The sequence below is a fragment of the Patella vulgata genome, chromosome 4 (genome assembly GCF_932274485.2).
Source record: "Patella vulgata chromosome 4, xgPatVulg1.2, whole genome shotgun sequence".
Classification (NCBI taxonomy): Eukaryota; Metazoa; Mollusca; class Gastropoda; family Patellidae; genus Patella; species Patella vulgata.
In genome coordinates, this window is record NC_065882.2 from 25,483,368 (window position 1) to 25,508,509 (window position 25,142).

The window sequence follows — 25,142 nt, forward strand, 5'->3', positions numbered from 1 at the left end:
ATCATAATGCGAGTAGGGGATTATTTGTCATGCATTGCTGATTAATCTTAATCGAATTCCAATTTAATGGATGTGCACTATCAGCCAAAATGGTGTCGCAGGACATGCAATTGAACAATTCTGGATTTAATAAGGACTTAATTTTAGTTTCAGGAAAATATCTATTAAGAAGTATTTCTTGTGGTATGTTCATGATCCTTCTGGTAATAACATGGTGGCAATCTGATTAAAACACAGATCCAATTTCGTTTCGTTTTTAATAGTTCAAAATTTCGATTTTACTTGTCTTTACTAAACTTGGATCTGGAAGCGTTGTTATTTAACCCGTGTTCTGCTTGAAATGAGGGGTCAACCAATCAAATGATCTGTCGAATCGAGCGTTTGACCTTTTTTTGCGCGGAACTGTGGGTAGACATTAGCGGCAATAGAAATCAAAACAAGGCAAAAGTAGATAAAAAAATACATGGCGGTCGCTAATTGGTTAATCGAATGACTGACGTAATCGGGTCAAGTGTCGCTTACTTGCTGCCTGACGTCATAGAACGTGAACTCCCACTATAACTTGTTAGATCTACATGTAGTGTAGGCCATCGAGAGTATAAAAAACGAAACGAAATATAGATCTATATTTTAATTAGATTGAACATGGTGGATACAATGCACAACGATTCTTTCTTTATTCCCAATGAAAAGTTCTGTAAGTTTGAGAACAAAAGGCAAAAGATACTCCGGTTCACAATAAAGGGATGGAACACCAAAATGTGGGAGTATAAAAAAACGTCTATTTCCAAACATGCTCGCACATTATTGAGTTCCCCGCTTTAATTCACACAACTTATTATAGGGAAGCTTCCAGTTTTATACTGTCAAACACATTAGTCTATATAAATGGAGACACGGTATTTCAAAGAAAATCAAAATTAATAACTTTACTTTCCATGGATACCTGGTTCTTCAATCGTAATAAACGGCAGGTAGTAATTAGGTGGACTCGACGCGTCTTCTTTTGTAGAATGTCATAGAGCAGGGATGGTTAACCTCTAACGCATGCGCCAAACGTGGTGCATTGGATTATTAACAGTGGTACATTATAAACCTTGGATAATAAAAAAAGTGTGGCATTATTTTAGCGATCTTATTTATATTGAACATACTTTTAAAGGAGCTAGGATGTGCCCTAGAAATTGACGCAAATGGGTCGCAACGCATATAATAATGCAATATAAATGTATATAAACTGATTTACATTCAATCTTTTCTGGTTTTACTGTAATTTCTAATCAGTTATGTTCGGCGAAATACGCCAGAAGTCTCAATCAAATGGCAATCTTTAGCATCTGGTTATTCCAGTCCACACCGATAGTATTTATTGCACATACTCTCCAAATAAGAGTATGGCGTCACCGTTTGACATGACTTGTTGAATATGTCTAGCCTTGTTCTTTAAGTCCCTTGTTACAAATGGCACCAATAGTATTTATTGCACATGCTCTCCAAATAAGAGTATGACGTCACCCTATGACATGACTTGTTGAATATGTCTTGCCTTGTTCTTCGAGTCCCTTGTTACAAATGTCGCTGTCAAAACGCATTATGGTACACGATTCGTCAAATGGTAACATGTTTATTTTGTCTTAAATATTGGATATCAGAAGCCCATCTTTTCCCGGTAAGATCACAACATCATTGTTGATTTAAATTGACAAATAATTCGTGTTTTCAATGTTGCGGACTGTGGATGTGGTTAAAGACTAGCTAATTTAAGCAAATGTTATCTTCTTTCACGCTACTAATCTGTTCATGGAAGTAGACGGGGGTACAAAAGTACATATGGAGTTGTGTGGCGTATCTGAATCCTGATGTGAACAAATTGACGCACGGCATGTAAAAGGTTGGTCACTCCTGCCATATAGCGTGTCCCCTCTCGTTGCGGTAGGTGGTCACATTATTACCAATGATCAAGTCAATAAATACACTGAGGTACCATGGCATCCGTTTAGGTTAATTTGAGGACGGGGGGGGGGGTCTGGGAATTGACAACTTATAGTCGTTCGGATGGGCCGAAAAACTAGGTCCCGTGTACACATTGACGTGCACGTAAACTAACGCTTGACAGTTGAAATTCGAATTAAGAGTAGGGCTTAACGCCGCTGTCCGGGCAAAATAGTGCACTGTATGTGCATGCCCGTCTTAATGAGCTCAGTCGGAGTAGAACAGCAGGACGTTAAACCCCATTTCATTTAATTTTGTTTCAGTTAGTATTATGAATATCAGTATTTCATGCTAATTTTCTAACTATAAATTTTATGGGGAAATTTCACATCTGTGCTTATATATATTTAGGTCAAGTCACCATGACATAAATTTGATAATAAATCAAACGACACAAACAAATGCTGTTTGAGATAATAAACAGACACCAGACGATAATATGACTATATTATATAATCAAATATATAAACCAGAATTCGTAGCGAGAAAATCCGGGTTGAATCTCTTAGTGATTTATACGATAAAACTAAAATATCATTTCATAATCCTTAAACAATTTTTTCTTATAATCAATCGCTTGGAAAATGTTGTGGCGATCTACTGTGTAGTGCGTAGATCCCCATATCTTATGCAACTGGGGTTAACTTATGCTGCTTAACCGTGCACCTCCCTTGCACCCCCCCCCCCCCTCCGGACGGAAGCATATTATTGAAATAAAAAAATACCATGTGGTTAATCCGAGATAAAGTAATAAAGCACATCGTCTTCACAGTCAATTTCTAAGTAATATACTTTCTAACAAAGTGGTTTACTACCCAAACAAAAACAATCAAAATATAAATATACAAAACACTAAACACACATACATTTGAAAGATTTATTTAATCAGATAAAACAAAACGTTACACTTCATTGAACTGAGCACAGATACGTATATAGTGTGTTTACAAAGCAAGTCAGGGTATTTCACCATATAACAGTACAAATTGGTTATAAACATAATTAATATTAATAGAATATAATGCCATTCACGTTGAGGAGGTATAAAAACCCGATACTTCAATTTGTGGTCTGTATTAATATACAAATGAACACACAAATATTAAACAAAAAAACACAGATTAACCTCTAGAACGAAATAAAGGCACTCTGATGTTGAAAGGTACAAGAATAATTATGTATATGAGCGGATATAAATGAGCGTGATATAAATGAAATGGGGTTTGACGTCCTACTTTTCTGCACCAACCGAGATAATGAAGTCGCGATTGGGAATAGGTTATTTTTACATACAGAGATGCAATGAAAACAAACTACATGGATAACTGTAAATCTCGACTGATAGATAATACAATAACATACAAATGAAAGCTATTAAAGATACTGACATGTTCAACGTTATAATCTATTCACAGTTTACAAATTTATAATCTTTTCACAGTTCACAAATTTGTAATCTGTAGACAGTTTATAAATTTATAATCTGTTCACATTCAAAATAAATTTCCACATTTTAAAATTACCCTTGTTTACTTGTGTGTCTATCTTTACGTTTGAATGTAAAGATACAATATGATCTTGCCTGCCAAGGATTAATTGTGAATGTAACAACACGAGAACATGATAATAACGCGTGAAAAATGATGTGGGGAATAAAATATGACTTTGAAAAAATTAGGGTCACTATAACTTCTACAGTTCAGTGGAGGAAACACCGGTGTGCCAAGGTTAACACCTGATTACAGGGAAGGCGCCATTGCGTTAATTCAATATAACAGGAGTACCAGGGCTGCCGTACTACGGAGACTGACTGATCATTTTCAGCAGACATGGTCCACTAGGGCTCGGTCAAAGTCTGGGCGATAACGCGTGACAAAGTCTCAACAAGACCGGTACATTTGCAGGATCGCAAGCTGTCGGATTCCAATACTGCTGCTACTGTGAGGGGGTTATCAGTGCTGCAACGGTTTGTTCTCGACTACGCTTTGTCGGCCAGTGTACCAGACAGACCCAATGTCGTTATACTGACTTTTGACTTCTAAACTATGTTATATCCTCAGTGTAACTGGCACTTCCGGGTTGTAGATTTTACCATATTATTATGATTAAACAGATACATACACATGATTTGATTTGGGAAACAAATAATTATAGGTGTAGATTTTAAATAAAAGAAACGGAATTTAACGTCCTAATTTTCTGTACCACCTGGTATAATGTACATTTCTAAAGCCGGTTGGGTTTAACATAAGTAATCACATTTGACGAGACAGTAATTATTCTTGAAAAACTAGCTTAACACGCAGACGTATAGATAACTTCTATAATGTTGAGGTCAAACATTCACATCATATTTTACATTTGAGTTCATATAATGGTCATAAGCTAGATAAGTAAAACTATTTTGCTCCAAACCACAAAAGATAGGTTGCAAGGCAACGAAACATACCCCCATAGCAGCTAAGTCGTCTGGGCAGTCAACAAGTGTTGTTGCATATTTTTACTTTTGTCGGTAATCAAACATTTATAATACACTAAAATCTGATTAAGAGTAACAACTCCTTAAGTAATTATCAGAAAATCATTAGCCCATGCTAACGTTTAGTATACAAATTACAAAACATTTAATATCGTGAATTTAGCTGTTCAAGTTATCAAAATCATTGAATATTAATACACATGTACTTGTTCGTCTCAAGACCTTAAACTCTGTGTATCAAAATGAAATGGGGCTTAACGTCCTACTGTTTTGCTCCGAACTGCTGTGTATCAACCTAAAGTCAACTGAAACCATTATGTATTTCGCAAAGTGATCAAGGGCCATAACTCTGGAAGTAATTATCAATAGGCTTCTTCGTCTCGTGACCTTCAACACTGTGTATAAATTTAAAGTCAACCGGATGTTAACTTTAATCTCTAGAGCGTCTACAAGATTTTTCAAAGTGATCAAGGGCCATAACTCTGGCAGTAGTTATCAGAAATTGGTAAAAATAAATAGGCTTCTTCGTATCATGAACTTTAACAATGTGTATACATTCAAAGTCAATCGGATATTAACTTTAACCTCGAGGTTTGTATATTTGGTATAATATCATGTATAATGACGAACGTAAACTAATTATTCACATAAAACCTATAACCATGATATTTTACCATAAATTGCGCAATACACCGGTAAGCTTACTCCACGTTAAACAAGACTGTATTACTGACACTGAAATGGCAATGGGGATCAAAGTAGCTTAATTCATTCGTCCGTGTTTATCATATTAAACCTATTACAAACCTATAGTAGCCTATTGATTCACACTCCTATCGTTCAAAATGCGTGACAATATGAAATAGTATAGTATAGGATAACAAGCTTGTCGTCAACATAATATTACTATAAATGTAAAATATTACTATCAACAGGGCTTTTTATTATAAACCATGGTTGCGTACTCAAATTTATGGCGTTAGTGTGAATAACATTTATATAAATCTGTAACCAGTTTCAACCAGACGATATAACCTAGATTAAGTTGGGTATAAACAGCTTGATAATCAGAAAGGTTTACACACTCACCCAACAAATATCAATAAAATAATATTTAGCGATTAAACCATGATTCATAATGGTGGTTTGATAACAACGATATATAGTAATAATATTAATGACTACACATAGAATTAAACATTGTCACGATGTTAAAAGCCATTGAATAACTGGTATGTTTTGGTTTAAACAAGGTCAACAAGAGAAAGATAACAATTTTAAGCTGGACGTTGGCACTTAAAAACACTTCAGATTAACACGATTGGGGTATTTAGGGTGGAGTAGGGTGGGGTGGGGGTTGTGCGGCCATTATGCCGTCCACTCACGGTCCTTCCCTTTGGGGCGTCACTTTGTTTCCTCTTATGTGAGACGCTAATCAATGAAAATAGTCCCATGACCCTTTAAGGAAACCCTATAATTCATTAAGACTGTAAGACTACTCGTAAAAGGGTATATATATTTTACGAAGTGTTTACATTGTCAAACAATTATTACCGATAAAACGAATTTTCTTCGGATATCACAAGTGCAGTTAACATCACGCAGACGACTAAACCTTACAATTCACTACAGACTGAAAACTATCTTAACAGGGTCAATGACTTACATAAAGTTACCGGCGTGATTGTGTTATTGACTTGGCTTATCAGTCGATAAATAAAGTGGTAAACTTTGACCTTTTGGTAAGTAGATGACAATAGTCGAATATTATTACATAATAAATGTTCTCTTATCAAGAATAACATAATCACCGACTAGGATATACTGATTATAGTTAAAGAGGCGAATTCCTTCGTACCAAATCAACTATGGGTTATTTCTTGTAATATAATAATAATATAATTATTACCTCGTATGGTTTAAAGAGCCCTTGACAGTTGGAATTCGAAATAAAAGTAGGCCGTAGGCCTATCACCTCTGTCCAGGCAAAATAATCCTCACTAAACCCCATTTCATTTCACTGTACGAAAAGGATTGCTGATTTATTTATGATTTTTATTTGTTAAATCATTTGAAATCAGTGTAAACTTGGAAAGGCATAACAGTTTCAGGAGCAAACTTGCCTTTCTAGAAAGAGTAAATTTGATTGGAGATTGTCTCAAATTAGCACATCTATACCTAAATAGCCGCAGGATTTCCAGGGATGGATTGTGGTATAAATATTCTAATTCTGTGATATGTATATTCTTGAACAGAATTTCTGAAAGAATTTCTGAACATTAATGGGGAACAGACTTAGGTTACGTATAAATTTTAAAACAAGAGTGAGCTCCAATCGTATTCATAGTTAAATGTATGAACGATCTAAGAAGACCGGTCATGGCTACGTGCGTGAGCAAACTACTTCAGGAAAAAAATACAAGACAAGCCTAATATCACAATCACACAAAATATTGAGCAAAATAATTCAAGTACAATAGAACAGTGGTAGTATAAGGGGTGTGATTTCGTTTCCTTTACAATTACGATTCTTGCAGTACATTGTTATCTGAACGACATCGTATATGCTTCGTGTTATTTCTAGAATTTCCCACCAAAACACAACTACGTATACCAGCACGACCGATAATTTGACTGACTGGTCATTTAAAGAGATCTGAACTTTTGCTGTCATGTAAATGAAATTGGTATCAGTATTTGATTATTAACCTCATCCAGCCCAGTATAAGAGCAGAACAGTAGGACGTTAAACCCCATTTCATTTCATTTCATTTCATTTACACATTGACGTGCACGTAAACTAACGCTTGACAGTTGAAATTCGAATTAAGAGTAGGGCTTAACGCCGCTGTCCGGGCAAAATAGTGCACTGTATGCGCATGCCCGTCTTAATGGGCTCAGTCGAGGTAGAACAGCAGGACGTTAAACCCCATTTCATTTCATTTTGTTTCAGTTAGTATTATGAATATCAGTATTTTATGCTAATTTTCTAACTATAAATTTTATGGGGAAATTTCACATCTGTGCTTATATATATTTAGGTCAAGTCACCATGACATAAATTTGATAATAAATCAAACGACACAAACAAATGCTGTTTGAGATAATAAACAGACACCAGACGATAATATGACTATATTATATAATCAAATATATAAACCAGAATTCGTAGCGAGAAAATCCGGGTTGAATCTCTTAGTGATTTATACGATAAAACTAAAATATCATTTCATAATCCTTAAACAATTTTTTCTTATAATCAATCGCTTGGAAAATTTTGTGGTGATCTACTGTGTAGTGCGTAGATCCCCATATCTTATGCAACTGGGGTTAACTTATGCTGCTTAACCGTGCACCTCCCTTGCACCCCCCCCCCCCCTCCGGACGGAAGCATATTATTGAAATAAAAAAATACCATGTGGTTAATCCGAGATAAAGTAATAAAGCACATCGTCTTCACAGTCAATTTCTAAGTAATATACTTTCTAACAAGGTGGTTTACTACCCAAACAAAAACAATCAAAATATAAATATACAAAACACTAAACACACATACATTTGAAAGATTTATTTAATCAGATAAAACAAAACGTTACACTTCATTGAACTGAGCACAGATACGTATATAGTGTGTTTACAAAGCAAGTCAGGGTATTTCACCATATAACAGTACAAATTGGTTATAAACATAATTAATATTAATAGAATATAATGCCATTCACGTTGAGGAGGTATAAAAACCCGATACTTCAATTTGTGGTCTGTATTAATATACAAATGAACACACAAAATATATTAAACAAAAAAACACAGATTAACCTCTAGAACGAAATAAAGGCACTCTGATGTTGAAAGGTACAAGAATAATTATGTATATGAGCGGATATAAATGAGCGTGATATAAATGAAATGGGGTTTGACGTCCTACTTTTCTGCACCAACCGAGATAATGAAGTCGCGATTGGGAATAGGTTATTTTTACATACAGAGATGCAATGAAAACAAACTACATGGATAACTGTAAATCTCGACTGATAGATAATACAATAACATACAAATGAAAGCTATTAAAGATACTGACATGTTCAACGTTATAATCTATTCACAGTTTACAAATTTATAATCTTTTCACAGTTCACAAATTTGTAATCTGTAGACAGTTTATAAATTTATAATCTGTTCACATTCAAAATAAATTTCCACATTTTAAAATTACCCTTGTTTACTTGTGTGTCTATCTTTACGTTTGAATGTAAAGATACAATATGATCTTGCCTGCCAAGGATTAATTGTGAATGTAACAACACGAGAACATGATAATAACGCGTGAAAAATGATGTGGGGAATAAAATATGACTTTGAAAAAATTAGGGTCACTATAACTTCTACAGTTCAGTGGAGGAAACACCGGTGTGCCAAGGTTAACACCTGATTACAGGGAAGGCGCCATTGCGTTAATTCAATATAACAGGAGTACCAGGGCTGCCGTACTACGGAGATTGACTGATCATTTTCACCAGACATGGTCCACTAGGGCTCGGTCAAAGTCTGGGCGATAACGCGTGACAAAGTCTCAACAAGACCGGTACATCTGCAGGATCGCAAGCTGTCGGATTCCAATACTGCTGCTACTGTGAGGGGGTTATCAGTGCTGCAACGGTTTGTTCTCGACTACGCTTTGTCGGCCAGTGTACCAGACAGACCCAATGTCGTTATACTGACTTTTGACTTCTAAACTATGTTATATCCTCAGTGTAACTGGCACTTCCGGGTTGTAGATTTTACCATATTATTATGATTAAACAGATACATACACATGATTTGATTTGGGAAACAAATAATTATAGGTGTAGATTTTAAATAAAAGAAACGGAATTTAACGTCCTAATTTTCTGTACCACCTGGTATAATGTACATTTCTAAAGCCGGTTGGGTTTAACATAAGTAATCACATTTGACGAGACAGTAATTATTCTTGAAAAACTAGCTTAACACGCAGACGTATAGATAACTTCTATAATGTTGAGGTCAAACATTCACATCATATTTTACATTTGAGTTCATATAATGGTCATAAGCTAGATAAGTAAAACTATTTTGCTCCAAACCACAAAAGATAGGTTGCAAGGCAACGAAACATACCCCCATAGCAGCTAAGTCGTCTGGGCAGTCAACAAGTGTTGTTGCATATTTTTACTTTTGTCGGTAATCAAACATTTATAATACACTAAAATCTGATTAAGAGTAACAACTCCTTAAGTAATTATCAGAAAATCATTAGCCCATGCTAACGTTTAGTATACAAATTACAAAACATTTAATATCGTGAATTTAGCTGTTCAAGTTATCAAAATCATTGAAAATTAATACACATGTACTTGTTCGTCTCAAGACCTTAAACTCTGTGTATCAAAATGAAATGGGGTTTAACGTCCTACTGTTTTGCTCCGAACTGCTGTGTATCAACCTAAAGTCAACTGAAACCATTATGTATTTCGCAAAGTGATCAAGGGCCATAACTCTGGAAGTAATTATCAATAGGCTTCTTCGTCTCGTGACCTTCAACACTGTGTATAAATTTAAAGTCAACCGGATGTTAACTTTAATCTCTAGAGCGTCTACAAGATTTTTCAAAGTGATCAAGGGCCATAACTCTGGCAGTAGTTATCAGAAATTGGTAAAAATAAATAGGCTTCTTCGTATCATGAACTTTAACAATGTGTATACATTCAAAGTCAATCGGATATTAACTTTAACCTCGAGGTTTGTATATTTGGTATAATATCATGTATAATGACGAACGTAAACTAATTATTCACATAAAACCTATAACCATGATATTTTACCATAAATTGCGCAATACACCGGTAAGCTTACTCCACGTTAAACAAGACTGTATTACTGACACTGAAATGGCAATGGGGATCAAAGTAGCTTAATTCATTCGTCCGTGTTTATCATATTAAACCTATTACAAACCTATAGTAGCCTATTGATTCACACTCCTATCGTTCAAAATGCGTGACAATATGAAATAGTATAGTGTAGGATAACAAGCTTGTCGTCAACATAATATTACTATAAATGTAAAATATTACTATCAACTGGGCTTTTTATTATAAACCATGGTTGCGTACTTAAATTTATGGCGTTAGTGTGAATAACATTTATATAAATCTGTAACCAGTTTCAACCAGACGATATAACCTAGATTAAGTTGGGTATAAACAGCCTGATAATCAGAAAGGTTTACACACTCACCCAACAAATATCAATAAAATAATATTTAGCGATTAAACCATGATTCATAATGGTGGTTTGATAACAACGATATATAGTAATAATATTAATGACTACACATAGAATTAAACATTGTCACGATGTTAAAAGCCATTGAATAACTGGTATGTTTTGGTTTAAACAAGGTCAACAAGAGAAAGATAACAATTTTAAGCTGGACGTTGGCACTTAAAAACACTTCAGATTAACACGATTGGGGTATTTAGGGTGGAGTAGGGTGGGGTGGGGGTTGTGCGGCCATTATGCCGTCCACTCACGGTCCTTCCCTTTGGGGCGTCACTTTGTTTCCTCTTATGTGAGACGCTAATCAATGAAAATAGTCCCATGACCCTTTAAGGAAACCCTATAATTCATTAAGACTGTAAGACTACTCGTAAAAGGGTATATATATTTTACGAAGTGTTTACATTGTCAAACAATTATTACCGATAAAACGAATTTTCTTCGGATATCACAAGTGCAGTTAACATCACGCAGACGACTAAACCTTACAATTCACTACAGACTGAAAACTATCTTAACAGGGTCAATGACTTACATAAAGTTACCGGCGTGATTGTGTTATTGACTTGGCTTATCAGTCGATAAATAAAGTGGTAAACTTTGACCTTTTGGTAAGTAGATGACAATAGTCGAATATTATTACATAATAAATGTTCTCTTATCAAGAATAACATAATCACCGACTAGGATATACTGATTATAGTTAAAGAGGCGAATTCCTTCGTACCAAATCAACTATGGGTTATTTCTTGTAATATAATAATAATATAATTATTACCTCGTATGGTTTAAAGAGCCCTTGACAGTTGGAATTCGAAATAAAAGTAGGCCGTAGGCCTATCACCTCTGTCCAGGCAAAATAATCCTCACTAAACCCCATTTCATTTCACTGTACGAAAAGGATTGCTGATTTATTTATGATTTTTATTTGTTAAATCATTTGAAATCAGTGTAAACTTGGAAAGGCATAACAGTTTCAGGAGCAAACTTGCCTTTCTAGAAAGAGTAAATTTGATTGGAGATTGTCTCAAATTAGCACATCTATACCTAAATAGCCGCAGGATTTCCAGGGATGGATTGTGGTATAAATATTCTAATTCTGTGATATGTATATTCTTGAACAGAATTTCTGAAAGAATTTCTGAACATTAATGGGGAACAGACTTAGGTTACGTATAAATTTTAAAACAAGAGTGAGCTCCAATCGTATTCATAGTTAAATGTATGAACGATCTAAGAAGACCGGTCATGGCTACGTGCGTGAGCAAACTACTTCAGGAAAAAAATACAAGACAAGCCTAATATCACAATCACACAAAATATTGAGCAAAATAATTCAAGTACAATAGAACAGTGGTAGTATAATGGGTGTGATTTCGTTTCCTTTACAATTACGATTCTTGCAGTACATTGTTATCTGAACGACATCGTATATGCTTCGTGTTATTTCTAGAATTTCCCACCAAAACACAACTACGTATACCAGCACGACCGATAATTTGACTGACTGGTCATTTAAAGAGATCTGAACTTTTGCTGTCATGTAAATGAAATTGGTATCAGTATTTGATTATTAACCTCATCCAAAAATGTGTTGCATCTATTATAAATAAGGTGAGTTAAAATTCCAGCTGTTCTCAGCATATGACCTTTGGTCCAGATACAAATTGAGTCCAAAAATTAACACGAAACGTAAGTGATATCGGATTTTAATCAGCCTGCGGGTATTTCACAGACATTCCAAATTTGTCAACATGTAAATACTATGTTATATGGAAACCTGTAGATATAAAAAACAAAATTGAATGGTATTTTACTGTCCCAAAAGCAAGGAATCCCATACTTCCACTGTTCTTGTACTTAGGACTCACAAGAATGAAATGTGTTCGATTAAAGAAAAATAATGTCTATATACAATTATCTCATCTCAGGATAGATTAAAATAGATTTCTTAAAATATAATATTATTATAAACTTATATTTCGTGTCAGCACAATTAACAATACAATTAACAAAAACAAATAATGAATATGTATAATAGCACTTTCAATGATGAATTAATTAATGATGTACATAAGTATATTTACAATGAATTCACCCATGTATAAACACACACAAATAGGAAGATATCGCGGTTATGTTTCTCTTAAGGTTATGTTTCACTTTAAAAGGTTATGTTTCACTTAAAGTTATATTTCAGCTTGTCTAAAATTTTCATCTCAAACTATTGAGCTGTTTAGAAGTAATCGCTAGATTTGCTTTTAAATTGTATGGATGACAATCACCTGTTAGTAAACTTAAATTTAGACATGGCTATCAGCCTACATTTATGGAAACTGAAAGTCTGTATTTCTGCAAAAAAATTACCACAGTCATTCCACAAGACATTCAGATAATCGTAAAGGACTAGGATACAATATTTTCATGTATTCCAAACCGAATGACCAGTTTGATGCACAAATATTTTAAATAGGATAATTAAGAAAGAAATGGTCTACAGAAAGGCACCATATATAATTATATTGAGCTCGTTAAAACCATGATATAACTTTCTTGCACTTGAGAGAGAAGCATTCAATCACACTGATTACAATCGTCTAATTACAAGGGATATATAGAATAATGAGCCCATTTGTCAGCATCGACTGAGTGGTAAAGAGCGACATTGATTACCAATTTACTAAAGATAGGTTGCTAGGCAACGAAACATGCGGCCACATCAGCTAAATCGTACGGGCAGTCAACAAGAGTAGTCGCATATTTTTACTTTTGTCGGCAATGAAACATTTATAATACACTAAAATCTGATTAAAAGCAAAAACTCATGAAGTAATTATCAGAAAATCATTAGAATTTGTTTGACCCATGCTAACATTTGGTATTCAAAACATTTAATATCATGGATTTAGCTGTTCAAAAATCATTGAAAATCAATATACTTGTTCGTCTCAAGACCTTAAACTCTGTGTACCAATCTAAAGTCAATCGAAACAATTATATGTAGGCATAAACACGGTGTATAAATATAAAATCAATCAGATGATAACTATGGCCTCTAGAGTGTCCACAAGGGTTTTCAAAGTGATCAAGGGCCATATCGGAAATCGTTGAAAATCAATAGGATTCTTCCTCTGATTACCTTAAACATTGTGTATAGAGGTTGAAGTCAATCGGATATTAACTTTAGCTTCTAGAGCGTCCACAACATTTTTCAAGGTGATTACGGGCCATAACTCTGGCAGTAACTATTTGAAATCGGTGAAAATCAATAGGCTTCTTCGTCTCATAACATTAAACACTGTGTATACATTTAAAGTAAAACGGATATTAACTTTAGCCTCTAGAGCGTTCACAAGCAATTGTGGACTGACGGGCGGACGGACGGACAGGAGCGACGACAATATACAATCACATTTCAATGTGGGCGTATAAAAAAGGAAAACAATGAAAATTAAAGTACAAATGACATGGCGTAGATGTCTATAAGTAGGATAATGAATGGATGCTGAACAAGCATATGCAAGTCAAACTAAATTATTTCAATGACATTAAGTAATTCTGGAAATACACAGTGCACAATTTTATGGAATATAATTATTGAGCTACGTTTCGACTCGGATTCTATGTCATTACTTGATAAAGACGAGAGAGAATCCTTTAGTAGAAACGTCGCCCAGTAATAAACAGTAATTTTAATCCATAGAATTGTGTACCTCGAACTAATACACGTATATATTAGCACACTTGTCCATATCGCTAGTTATTACCCATATAACCGTCACCGGAAGCTGATGGAGGTATTAGACTGCAGTAGAGAAATATGATATATAACAAGGCGCTTAATTTAAAAAACGGGACAGCTGTTAAAACATTTACTCTGCATGATATTAAATAATGTATATATTCATAGAAAATGTTTACAATCTGTTAATTACCATTATTTAACACAAAGTGTGTCGTTAACGCAGCAAACATTTGGGAGGGGGCGAATGCTTATTTACTACCATTTTCAACCCATTTTCTGATAATGCCTCCACCCTCACATCCAAATTCTTCATATTATGAAAATTGTAACAGATTGACTACGATATAATATAATATAAATCATAACTTATAAACTCACGATGTCATATCTACGAAAATTCTTTTTTTGAATTGATAAATACACTCGTAATCGTTAATACTTAATGTTATTTTTTATAGCCGCGTCTTTAAGGCCATTCGAAGACAAACGGTAAAGAGTATTTGTTTTATCGATTCGCTTAAGCGCACATGATCAATGTCTCTAGCACATTGTTTATTTCTTGAACTATAAAAGTATATAAGCAAACAACCAGTGTCTTTGAAACATCCAGGCAAACGATATTTTCAGTGTCACTTTTTTCACTCCCACTTAATTTCACATTTAAAAAAACATCTCACTAGGTATAACGTCTGCGATCGTCACCATTCTTTAACAGCAATTCGAGAATCACCAAAGCATCATACGTCAATGTCTTTATGTCCATTTGTCATTTAAACATAACTCGTCGCCACATTTGCGGCTCCCACAAATAGATCTTGTAAGAAAAGACTAACAATACAAGGTTTGGGTTTTTTTTCCTACAAAGAAATCTCTTCTCTACTCTCGTCCGGGTTATTTCCGGTAAGCGGTGCCTGTGACGTTGAACTGCTGTGTCGAACCTTTGGTCTATGGGATTTATGGTTACGAGATATATTATTACAATATGTACAGTTTATAACTTCATCAAAACAATCGCCTAAATCGGAAGCAAGCTTCGAATAAAGCACTGGCCGAATACACCGGTCTGCTAGCAACAGACAGTACAGATAATCAGAAACCGTATACAAAGTATCCACATAAGTGAAGTCATAATTCGGATTGGTTAAGGATTCATCGGAGGCTTTTTCGTCCTCATAAAATAAATATAGGTAAAATAACTGATACGGCAACTGACAAATGCAAAAGGCAATGACTATGGCGTTGATTAAACGAGACATTTTTCTCGCATGCAATGAATAGCTGTCTGAAAAATATCGTTTGGCAACGTAGTGTGTTACAAAATAGAGAAATAGAATAAGAATCATTGGCAAAAAGAAACCAAAAGCTCCCTCTAACCAAATAGCTGTGTGTATGCTCGCTGAAGGTGATACCGCACATAATTCAGTATATTCATCTTGTTGAAATGTAAAGAAAACTGGAGTGGATGCTAATAAAGCCACAGTCCATAAAATACCACTACTGATAGTCGCATGTTTAGCAGTGGGCGAAGCATTTCCTCTGTTCGTCAACACGATACCTCTTAATACTGAAAGCACAACAATGTGATAGGCAGCTACGTATGCCGTTGCATTAGATACGTACCGACTTACTTTACACCAGGAATCTGTTGTCACTTCCACGGCGTGAACTGTGTCCATGATTTTGGCGGGTACAGCAAAACATAAATGGAACATATCCGCAAGAGCTAAGCCACCAAAAATGACATACACATCCAACCTCAATCTGTCGTATTTTATTAGAGCTCTGAGCATTAGAGCGTTTCCAAGAAGGCCCACGAAGGCAATTATGCCATTGAGGACACAACTCGTAAGAGTGTCCCGATTTAGAATCGACATGTCGATCATTTGGCTGGAAGACGTTAACTTTTCAGGACATAAATTATTTCAGACAGTAATAGTCTGAACTGGATGATCTTGCATCGGAGGTACTTTTTTCCGCATCTACTGTCATGTATTATATGGAACATAAATAGAAAATAAGACGTGTCCAGGATGATCTAGATCACTATTATGTGGTGTCTCTGCTTTCTCTCCTTAATTCTACTTCAGACTCCCACCATAAGCTGAAAATAAAAACGAAAATTAGATCAAGATATCTGACATTCTTAAAAATAACCACACAGTTAACAATGTCCAGTCCATATGCGGGCTATATGGAAGCTCAGTTGAAACTCATAAAGCAGTTCAAGAGTTTTACTTGAAATGTCTAACCCTGCCCTTTCTTCGTGCTTCCAATCCACGGCTTTAGAATCAGACAACTTCATTTATAAGTTTCCCATACCAAATAAATTCACTCTGCAATTTGGGACTAGAGGTCGAGATATCTGAAAATGTCCAATAAGAAATGACACAGAACAATGAGTTCATGGATACCAGAAATATAATCACCCGCCACGTATAACTCATGGCGTTCTTGTCCCGTCCTTTTCAGATTGACTGAATCCGAAAACAGTCCATTTTCATTTCCCAGGTTTTAAAAAACTAGACAAGAAATTTTATAGATGTACTGTCGCTTTAAGATAAATTCATCAGCGGTGGTTAACCTTGCGCATATGGGATTTGAATCTGAAGTATTAAATATCATTAGTAGTTTTATACAATTTAATACTATTAACAGTCAGTGTAAGTGGTCATGACCTCAATATAGGTTAATTTCATGCAAAGTAGCAAATATAAATAAGCCAACTTCTATATAGGAGATTTAAATATAACACTTTGTCGCAGGTATGAGCCCTCACTGCCAGTTTGTAATGAATGATACGCAGAGTATTTACGACGCTCACACTGTAGCTCAAATACCGGCTAAGAAATGGTATATTGTCTGTTGATAACATTCATAACCTAATACTCAGATTTTTTTAAATGAACACACTTGTGATATTTATAACCTTGACTTGCTAATAGAAGACACCGTTTTTTAAAAATTCCCACAGCTTTCACAACTTGTTCATCGCAGCTAAGATCGCAAATGATTGGCAGCCTACCTGTTACCTCTTTACCAGTTATCTTAAGACTAGAGAAAAAAAAAGCCCAACCCCGCAACAAAGCCTGAGAAACAAATAATGGCTCAAAAAGTCTAAACGAGTCGATTACAAGTCCATGGTCAAGAGAGCAATAGATCTGTTCAATCTCGCAAAAATAATTTGAAGCGATTCTGTTAGACATAGACCACTCACTCTCAACGATGGGTTTCCTGACTAACAAGTATCAGCCAAATCCCTATTTATCCATTGAACATCCACTATCTATGACGACAATATGTTTTTGGAATCGATAAATTAATGTGATAGATTGTAAATGACCGTGCTGTTTATAACTTCTTCAACACATGAAACATATTTTAATCATGTTACATTATATCTGTACCAAAACTTGACAGTTTCCATGATTGAGTTTGGCAAAGGGCAACGACTTTCGTTATTATACAACTTAATGAGTTAAAGCACGTGCCGACCATTTCAACGTATTAAGCTACTTCTATGTCAATTATATGGGAACCAAGTCGCTAGGGATTTTCAACTTGGTTTCCTCTTGTCGGGGCAAGCCGAGTAATGTTCTAACTGCTACTTGATCGTGGGTACCTAGTGGCGTGGGTAGAATTAGAATCGGATACTGTCCGTCCACTTTTTTTTGGAAAAATTAGAAAATTAAAAGCTATAAGCCACTTTTCCGGACCTTCGTGTCGTGGGTGCCCGGTCCGTCCTCGTTCCATTTAAGGGTCTCGTCACCGTCAGGGTATCTAGGCCCCGGCAGATAATCTGGCCTAGTCCGGGCTTGTAGAAAGCCACAATGATGGTGAGTGCGATCATTAGAAACGAAACTTAAAACGAAACTTTTAGTTTTGTCTTCCTTTCCTTAGGCGCTAATAATCTCGATGTTTTTGATATTATTGCCAATTGCGGACCTTTTGGCTTTAGCAAATTGGTTCACTTATCATTTTGATGAGGCTATTGAGAGGAGTTCACTTCCTAGTATGCACGAAAGTTCCGTTTGAATTCAGTTCAACATAATTTTTGTTATTGAAAAAAATAAACGAACATTTTATGTGATGAAAAAATGTTCTTTTTGATCTTTGGCGTCTGATGTTCAACGTTTTTGTTTTTCCATAACATTTGTTTGCTTGCTTAAAGTTCCTGTCACGAATCCGTATTCCAAATTAGACATTAAGTCAAAGGTCACGAACGATGTCAGAATATGATCTACATGATTATCAAGATAATATAGATAAAACGTAAGATTAAAATGTCTGGATGTGCAACTATAGATAACTGGGAGACACCCATTTCTAAAACTGAGTATTTCTCAATCAATACCACATAAATTTTATGAAGCAACTGATAAGTGGTATCAGGTGTTATAGAAATACTCGAAATAAACACAGAAATCGAAAACACATGCCACTTTAACTACAAATATGAGAACACACACTGAGCGCTACGCTACATAGGCCTACACAAAACGGATATATATGGATATTAAATATCTTATACACACGCTATACAACTCTTATGTAATTAACATAATATGCTCCAAGTCACAACAAGGAAATAAAATATTGTCAACTTTAAATGATACACCCTATTTTTAGTTAGCTTGTATGGATCAGACGCCTTGACGTTTCTTTCACATTTAAAGTACATTTGAAAAATTCATAGAAATTGTGCCAGTGCCCATACTTTAGAATCCGAAAGGCCTGGCGTTGACGGTACATTACGTGTACGAAAGGTGCACGTGATTTAATTTTCTACCGGAATAAATACTACCGACTAAAACGCAATAGGTAAAGAAATTAATTGTAAATCATTGGTAGCACGCTTCGGTCGGCAGTCATCATCATATATTTGTAAATTTAGATACAAAGGAATACAAGAACACCAATACTACTGTCCATCCACAGCTAACTTCAAATATGTATATATATGGCAATGAGTTGTAAAAAATAAATCATGCCTTGCTTCTCGCGGTAGTATAAAAATTTTCTAAAATTTACAATCGAATGTCATCACAATGTCAAATTTTACAAATGAATTTAACGCATCAATCTGTATTATTATATGACAGTCGTGGAAAACATGATTAAGCATTACGAACATGATGAATGATTGGAAAAAAAATATCCTTGACCACTATTATCATACCACAGAGTATTAACAAGTCGGATATAGAAAACATTTCCATTAATTATGATTTACAAAATTCCACAAATAAACAAGGTACAAATTATTAAATGTCATAGATACTAACTATAAGATATAATGAACATTGCTAATAATACAGCTATAAATAATATATCAACTGATATAGCATATTAGTAGCAGATTGTACACTTGTAAATCCTTGACACAAATCAGCCCTGATTATACATTTTTTACCTAATAATGCATTGTCATCAATTTTGACAGCAATAACAGTGTAAAATCAGAACCCTTACTATTTGGTGATTCCCAATTGCCAGATGGCTTTGACACATATATTGTATTCATAAAAAAACCTGCAGATTTTGTAATTTTAATCTTGCTTTGTGACTTCTTCGTTCTCGATTTGAAAAGATGAAATTTTAGATTAGAAAGCCTATGAAATTTTTTACTGCTTAGTTTGTACGCGGGGAGACATTTTCGGTATGGTAGATATGACTATGGGCTATGGTGACCTTCTAGATAATATATTATCTCTATATAAATAATATTTATTACGTGACCTTTCAGATTTTCTAGGACACACTGTTTTACATTCTGGATGTTTCCCAGTAAAACACAGAAAAAAACCCCTTATATAACCATGATACAAATACATCATTAGACCCATACGGTAATTTAGTTTTATGTTTACGTGCAATGGGGTAAATTTTGCCAAAGCAGCATAGTGACAGTTGATAAACACCCCAGAAACTACGTTTTCTTTACACGCTGTAAGTGACGAAGTGAATTAAGGAATCCTGAAGTCGGCGGAAAAAGACCTCTCTTGACCACAAACACTATATATTATGTTAATGCTAACCCAGTTTTAATATATCATATTGGTGCACAGGCACTTAAAGGGATTAAAATAAAACTTCTTACTACTGCTTGCTTATATATTATAGTATATAAGAAGGTATTTCAGCCGCCATCTTTGTTTTCACGTCTTCAAGGCATTACGTCTGCTAACATCTCACAATACTCACTAGTTCTAACACTACCCGTCGTTTTTATTGCCAACGAGACCTTATTTGATCATTATTCAGCTTCCGATGTAATTAAATTGGCCATTTAACAGCGTTACTCGAAATTTTCCTAGGAACTGGGAGATCCAGACTGCACCTGCAGCCTCGCTTCGTAGGCTCGATCATTTACTGACCAAATTTCGAGTAACGGATAGGTTTATAAGGGACTGGGTGATACAGACTGCTACAAACAAAACTTATTTCCGGGCTGATGAAGACGAATATCGGCAAGTGACAGCGCTTCAAGTTTGATTTGTAAATAATAACGCTGTTAAGTAGCCAATTTAATTACATCGGAAGCTGAATAATGATCAAATAAGGTCTCGTTGGCAATAAAAACGACGGAGGGTCATCGAGAACTTTGCCCGCCGGATCCAAATGTGCTTGCAGCACCGGGGAGCTCATTTAGAGCACATTTTTTGAGCGCCAGCTAAACAAAGAGTTTTTGTGGTACAGACTTGAAACTTTGGAGATGTCTGCTACATAGACTTAACCTAATGTAGCTGTGTTAATCTAAATAAAATTTTGGAAGTTATTCGATTTTTATTGATGAACGTTTTTTTTGTGTCACCCTGTATAATGGGGAGCACATAATCATCTAAGTAATCATAATCAGATGTTTACTTAGATGATTATGTGCTCCCCATTATATTCACTATAATGTAACATACATGATATAATAAATATTGATATATAAGATGGATATCACATTATAAACACGTGATTGTATTTTGTTGTCAAATATACATGTAGACCCCAGTGGAGTATTTGAGATGGGGCCATTGGATCATTCTAGATACCATATAGTAGTTAGCAAGGTATATCACCATTCGCATTAACATAAGTTGAGACCAGAAGCTAGTGATACACTGAAATAAAACAAATATTGTAATTCGTGGTTATTTCTTGTCTTCTGTATTGAAACTACTAACTATTATCTTGGTTAATGACCTAATCAATTTATTATCGATTAACCCTAGTAGAATTATTAGCTATATAACAACACACCGAATCTTTGCGTGATGAGCTCGTGAACAAAGTATGCTATAATATTTCATTTTCTTGCGAACACCTGAAGATGCGAATAACAGTTATTAATCTTTTATGATTTTTGTAATCCGCTGTTGTGATTCTAACGACGTTTTCTATTGATATTAAACAATGTCGTTATGCCGTGTGATCTATGGTTTTATCTTTATTATCAAAGATCTCTATCATTAGTAATGTCAGTTTGATTATATGCAGCACGGATCAGCCATTTTTAAAACATTTACAGTTTTTAAAATAGAAGTGATTTCATAGATAACCATGTCAACATATTAGCCAATATTATAATGGTAGGGGAGGTTCGTGATTATCACGTCAATCGTATACAAAATGATTATGAATTAAAATGAATTCCATCCATAGTGTGTTAAGGGGGAAATTTTGCCAGGAGAGCGGCGGTACGGCCTACCCTTATATCTAATTCCAATTGTCGTTGGTTCTTTTACGTACCCGCCAATGTGTATATAGGATCTAGGTTTTTAGTCCTATCCGACGAGGAACTTTTTCGGCCAACACCGGGAGCGAACCCGAGATGTCCTGGTTATATTAGCGAGCCAACGCCGTACTCACTATGTCACCGCGCCCCCACAGTCGTATACAATTGAACAATAAAATTCCTTAAATCTTACAGATCGGATGATAACTTTTGTAAAGTAAAAACAAAGTAAAACAAGGGTCATAGTTCTAGAAGTAATTGACGGAAATTGTTGAAATTCAATAGGCTTCTTCGTTTCGCTAATTTAAATTATGCATATAAATTTCATACAGATCGGATCATAACTTTTTGTCGTTAGAGCGTTCACAAGGTGCAACAGAGTGAAACAAGAGCCATAACTCCAGAAGAAATTAACGAAATTCAATAGGATTCTCCGTTTCACTAATTTAAATGATGCATATAAATTTCATACAGATCAAATGATAAATGCAAGAAAATTAAAGACATTGTCTTGAAGCGCAAGCAAAATACCACGACTGCAAACATAAGATCGGTCATAATAACAACGTGAATATCACAGAAAAAAAAAATTGAGGAAAATAAAATATATATTGCGTAGGATCTAAATACCATAATGTAATTATTATATATCGACGAAACATATATCCCTTACGGCAGTAGGATGTGTCACTTTAATTATAATATCATACCATATTATATCTATGTCAACGGCTAAAACTAAAAGTACACAAGATCGAGATAAGGCTACACTATAAAACAAATATTGCAAAAATCAACACCCTGAAGATATCCGTAATTTATTGTGCTAACAGGCTTAAATATGAAGAGTCGGTAGCATCTACTCTTCTCTCGGGTAACATCTTTAACCTTTAAGATCTGTAACAATCTTCGTCGTGTTCCGGTAATTACCGTCGGGTTCCGAGAAGCGATTGTATCATACCAATACAGGCGCCTGTACTATGGAACGTCTCTTTCAAAAATAACACTAAACTGGGCTAATTATGTTTAATGTTTGTTATATTCATGTTCGCTAGATTATCAAACGCGGGGACAAATAATTTGTCTGAAAAAGATTCTCTGTCAGTATATGGACATCAAATAGCACATTTTTTTATGTCTAGTGGTCATTATTCGAATGAATTACGATCTACAATTTTTTACCGTTTGTTGCATTTTCAGATATCTGGAAACCAAGATTCTTTCAAAACAATATGTTTCCATGATGTTTTTCTTATTTCAAAATACCGTATAAGTATTATTACAATTTTCATTCGAAACAACAATCTAACCAAATTCCATCGGTTTTAATTGACAACTTAAAAAAAAAAAAAAAATTAGATTGAATATTCTTGAAGACTGATCATTTAAACCACGTGAGCTATACAAAATTTTGAGAGGGATTTGAAGCATATTTTTGATAGAATAATTTTTATTAGTTTTAATATGTTTTTAATCCAAATAGATCATTAAAAGACACGGCAGGTACACAGGAAGGTATACTAAAATTAGTATTACTATAGACCCAATAAAGAGCAATTTCTCAATTTCCACTGATAAAGGGAAACCACGCTAGAAATCGAGAAGAATTTTTTTCGGTCAACAGCAGGGTGGAACTCTGGATCGTCAGGTTAGCCATTCTGCACTGAGAACGATCTACTTGAGAATATTGTTAATTGTAGAAAGACAGCATAAGTTTCGTCTGCAGGTTAGCAAGCCAGCAGCGACTTAATTACTAAGCTAAACGCGCTCCTGTGCCAAATCAACTCTCAGGTAAAAAGAAGTGACAAGGGTTAGTGATATGGGGTCTCCCTCGGTCATATATTGTGCCTGCCGAACGAGATCGATGGTGTGACTTGCACGTCGTAAAACTAAATAGCATATTTTCATCATCCCACTTTCAAACAGGGCTACGACAGATCTCGGTCGAATATCTATATAAATATGAACGGCGGGTATATATTTCTAATGTCAACACTTCTCTCGAGAAAATGATATAAACTAACATAAAACTATTAGAGGTCGAGATATCTTCATCTGAATTGACAATATACTTAACAGGTCTGTATACACCCCATATCCTTTCAATACATAGAGTAGGTGTTCAAAAGGTGATTTCAATTTAAACTGAGGAGATAAATTTAACAAACTCGGTTAGCAATCCGTACAGATTGTGATTGGGGCTGAAACACCAGGATTCCTTGTTTCGCCAACCCCCCTACTCATCCCATAATTAACTATACACATGACGAAACCTGATACTAGAATCCTATTTAAATTCTATATTTTAGATATTTTCACCACATGGAGCAAGTTCAATATACCAATTCCTGACGTCATCTACCTCATCTGGGACCTGTGTTATCCGCTGATAAGATTACAGATGGGTGATATAGATCTATAAACCATTATACAATCATAGTCTCAAATACTCTCAAATAATTAAACCGGTCACGATACAACTGGTTCTATACCAGTACTGGTTTAAAACCAATAAGGCGATATGATAAAACAAGAGAGTCCCATCACATAAATGTTCAGAGAAATACCTAAACCATTTAGAGGTTTTTGTTAGCATTAAGGCGAGAACATAGATTTAACACATTTAAAGAAATATTCTCGTGCATAATTATGACAGGTGATCCACCGGTTTTTTTTTTTCATCTAATCATAGATGTTTGCCGACATGTAATAATAATTGATTTATTAGACTAAACGTAAATTTACTTCATTAGACACTACTAAATCATATTATCACCCAATAATACATTCTACAGTAGATATCGCTTGTTTGATAAATTTCATAATCTACTGCGATATCGCTTTACATGAATTTGATTGGTCAGTTGAAAAGGAACTACTTTTTTATTTTCAAAGAACAG

The 25,142-nt window shown here is 34.8% G+C and overlaps 1 protein-coding gene across 3 annotated transcripts in view; it reads right to left on the bottom strand.

Annotated features, from left to right (window-relative positions):
• Positions 1 to 2,322: 2,322 nt before the first annotated feature.
• LOC126817427 (galanin receptor 2b) overlaps positions 2,323 to 25,142 on the bottom strand; it is a 28,231-nt gene continuing 5,411 nt past the window's right edge. Inside the window, exons 2-4 of one of the 3 annotated variants that reach the window (XR_007679008.2) lie at positions 8,080 to 16,620; positions 2,911 to 7,663; positions 2,323 to 2,494 (exon numbers count right to left, since the gene is read on the bottom strand). Coding sequence is in view for 1 of the 3 variants with exons in the window: in XM_050544397.2 (XP_050400354.1) it covers positions 15,377 to 16,402 (1,026 nt within the window). In the remaining 2 variants the exon portion in view is untranslated. Of the gene's footprint in view, positions 2,495 to 2,855; positions 7,664 to 8,024; positions 16,621 to 25,142 lie in introns of those variants that run through there. The other 2 variants (XR_007679007.2, XM_050544397.2) reach the window with 2 other exon arrangements.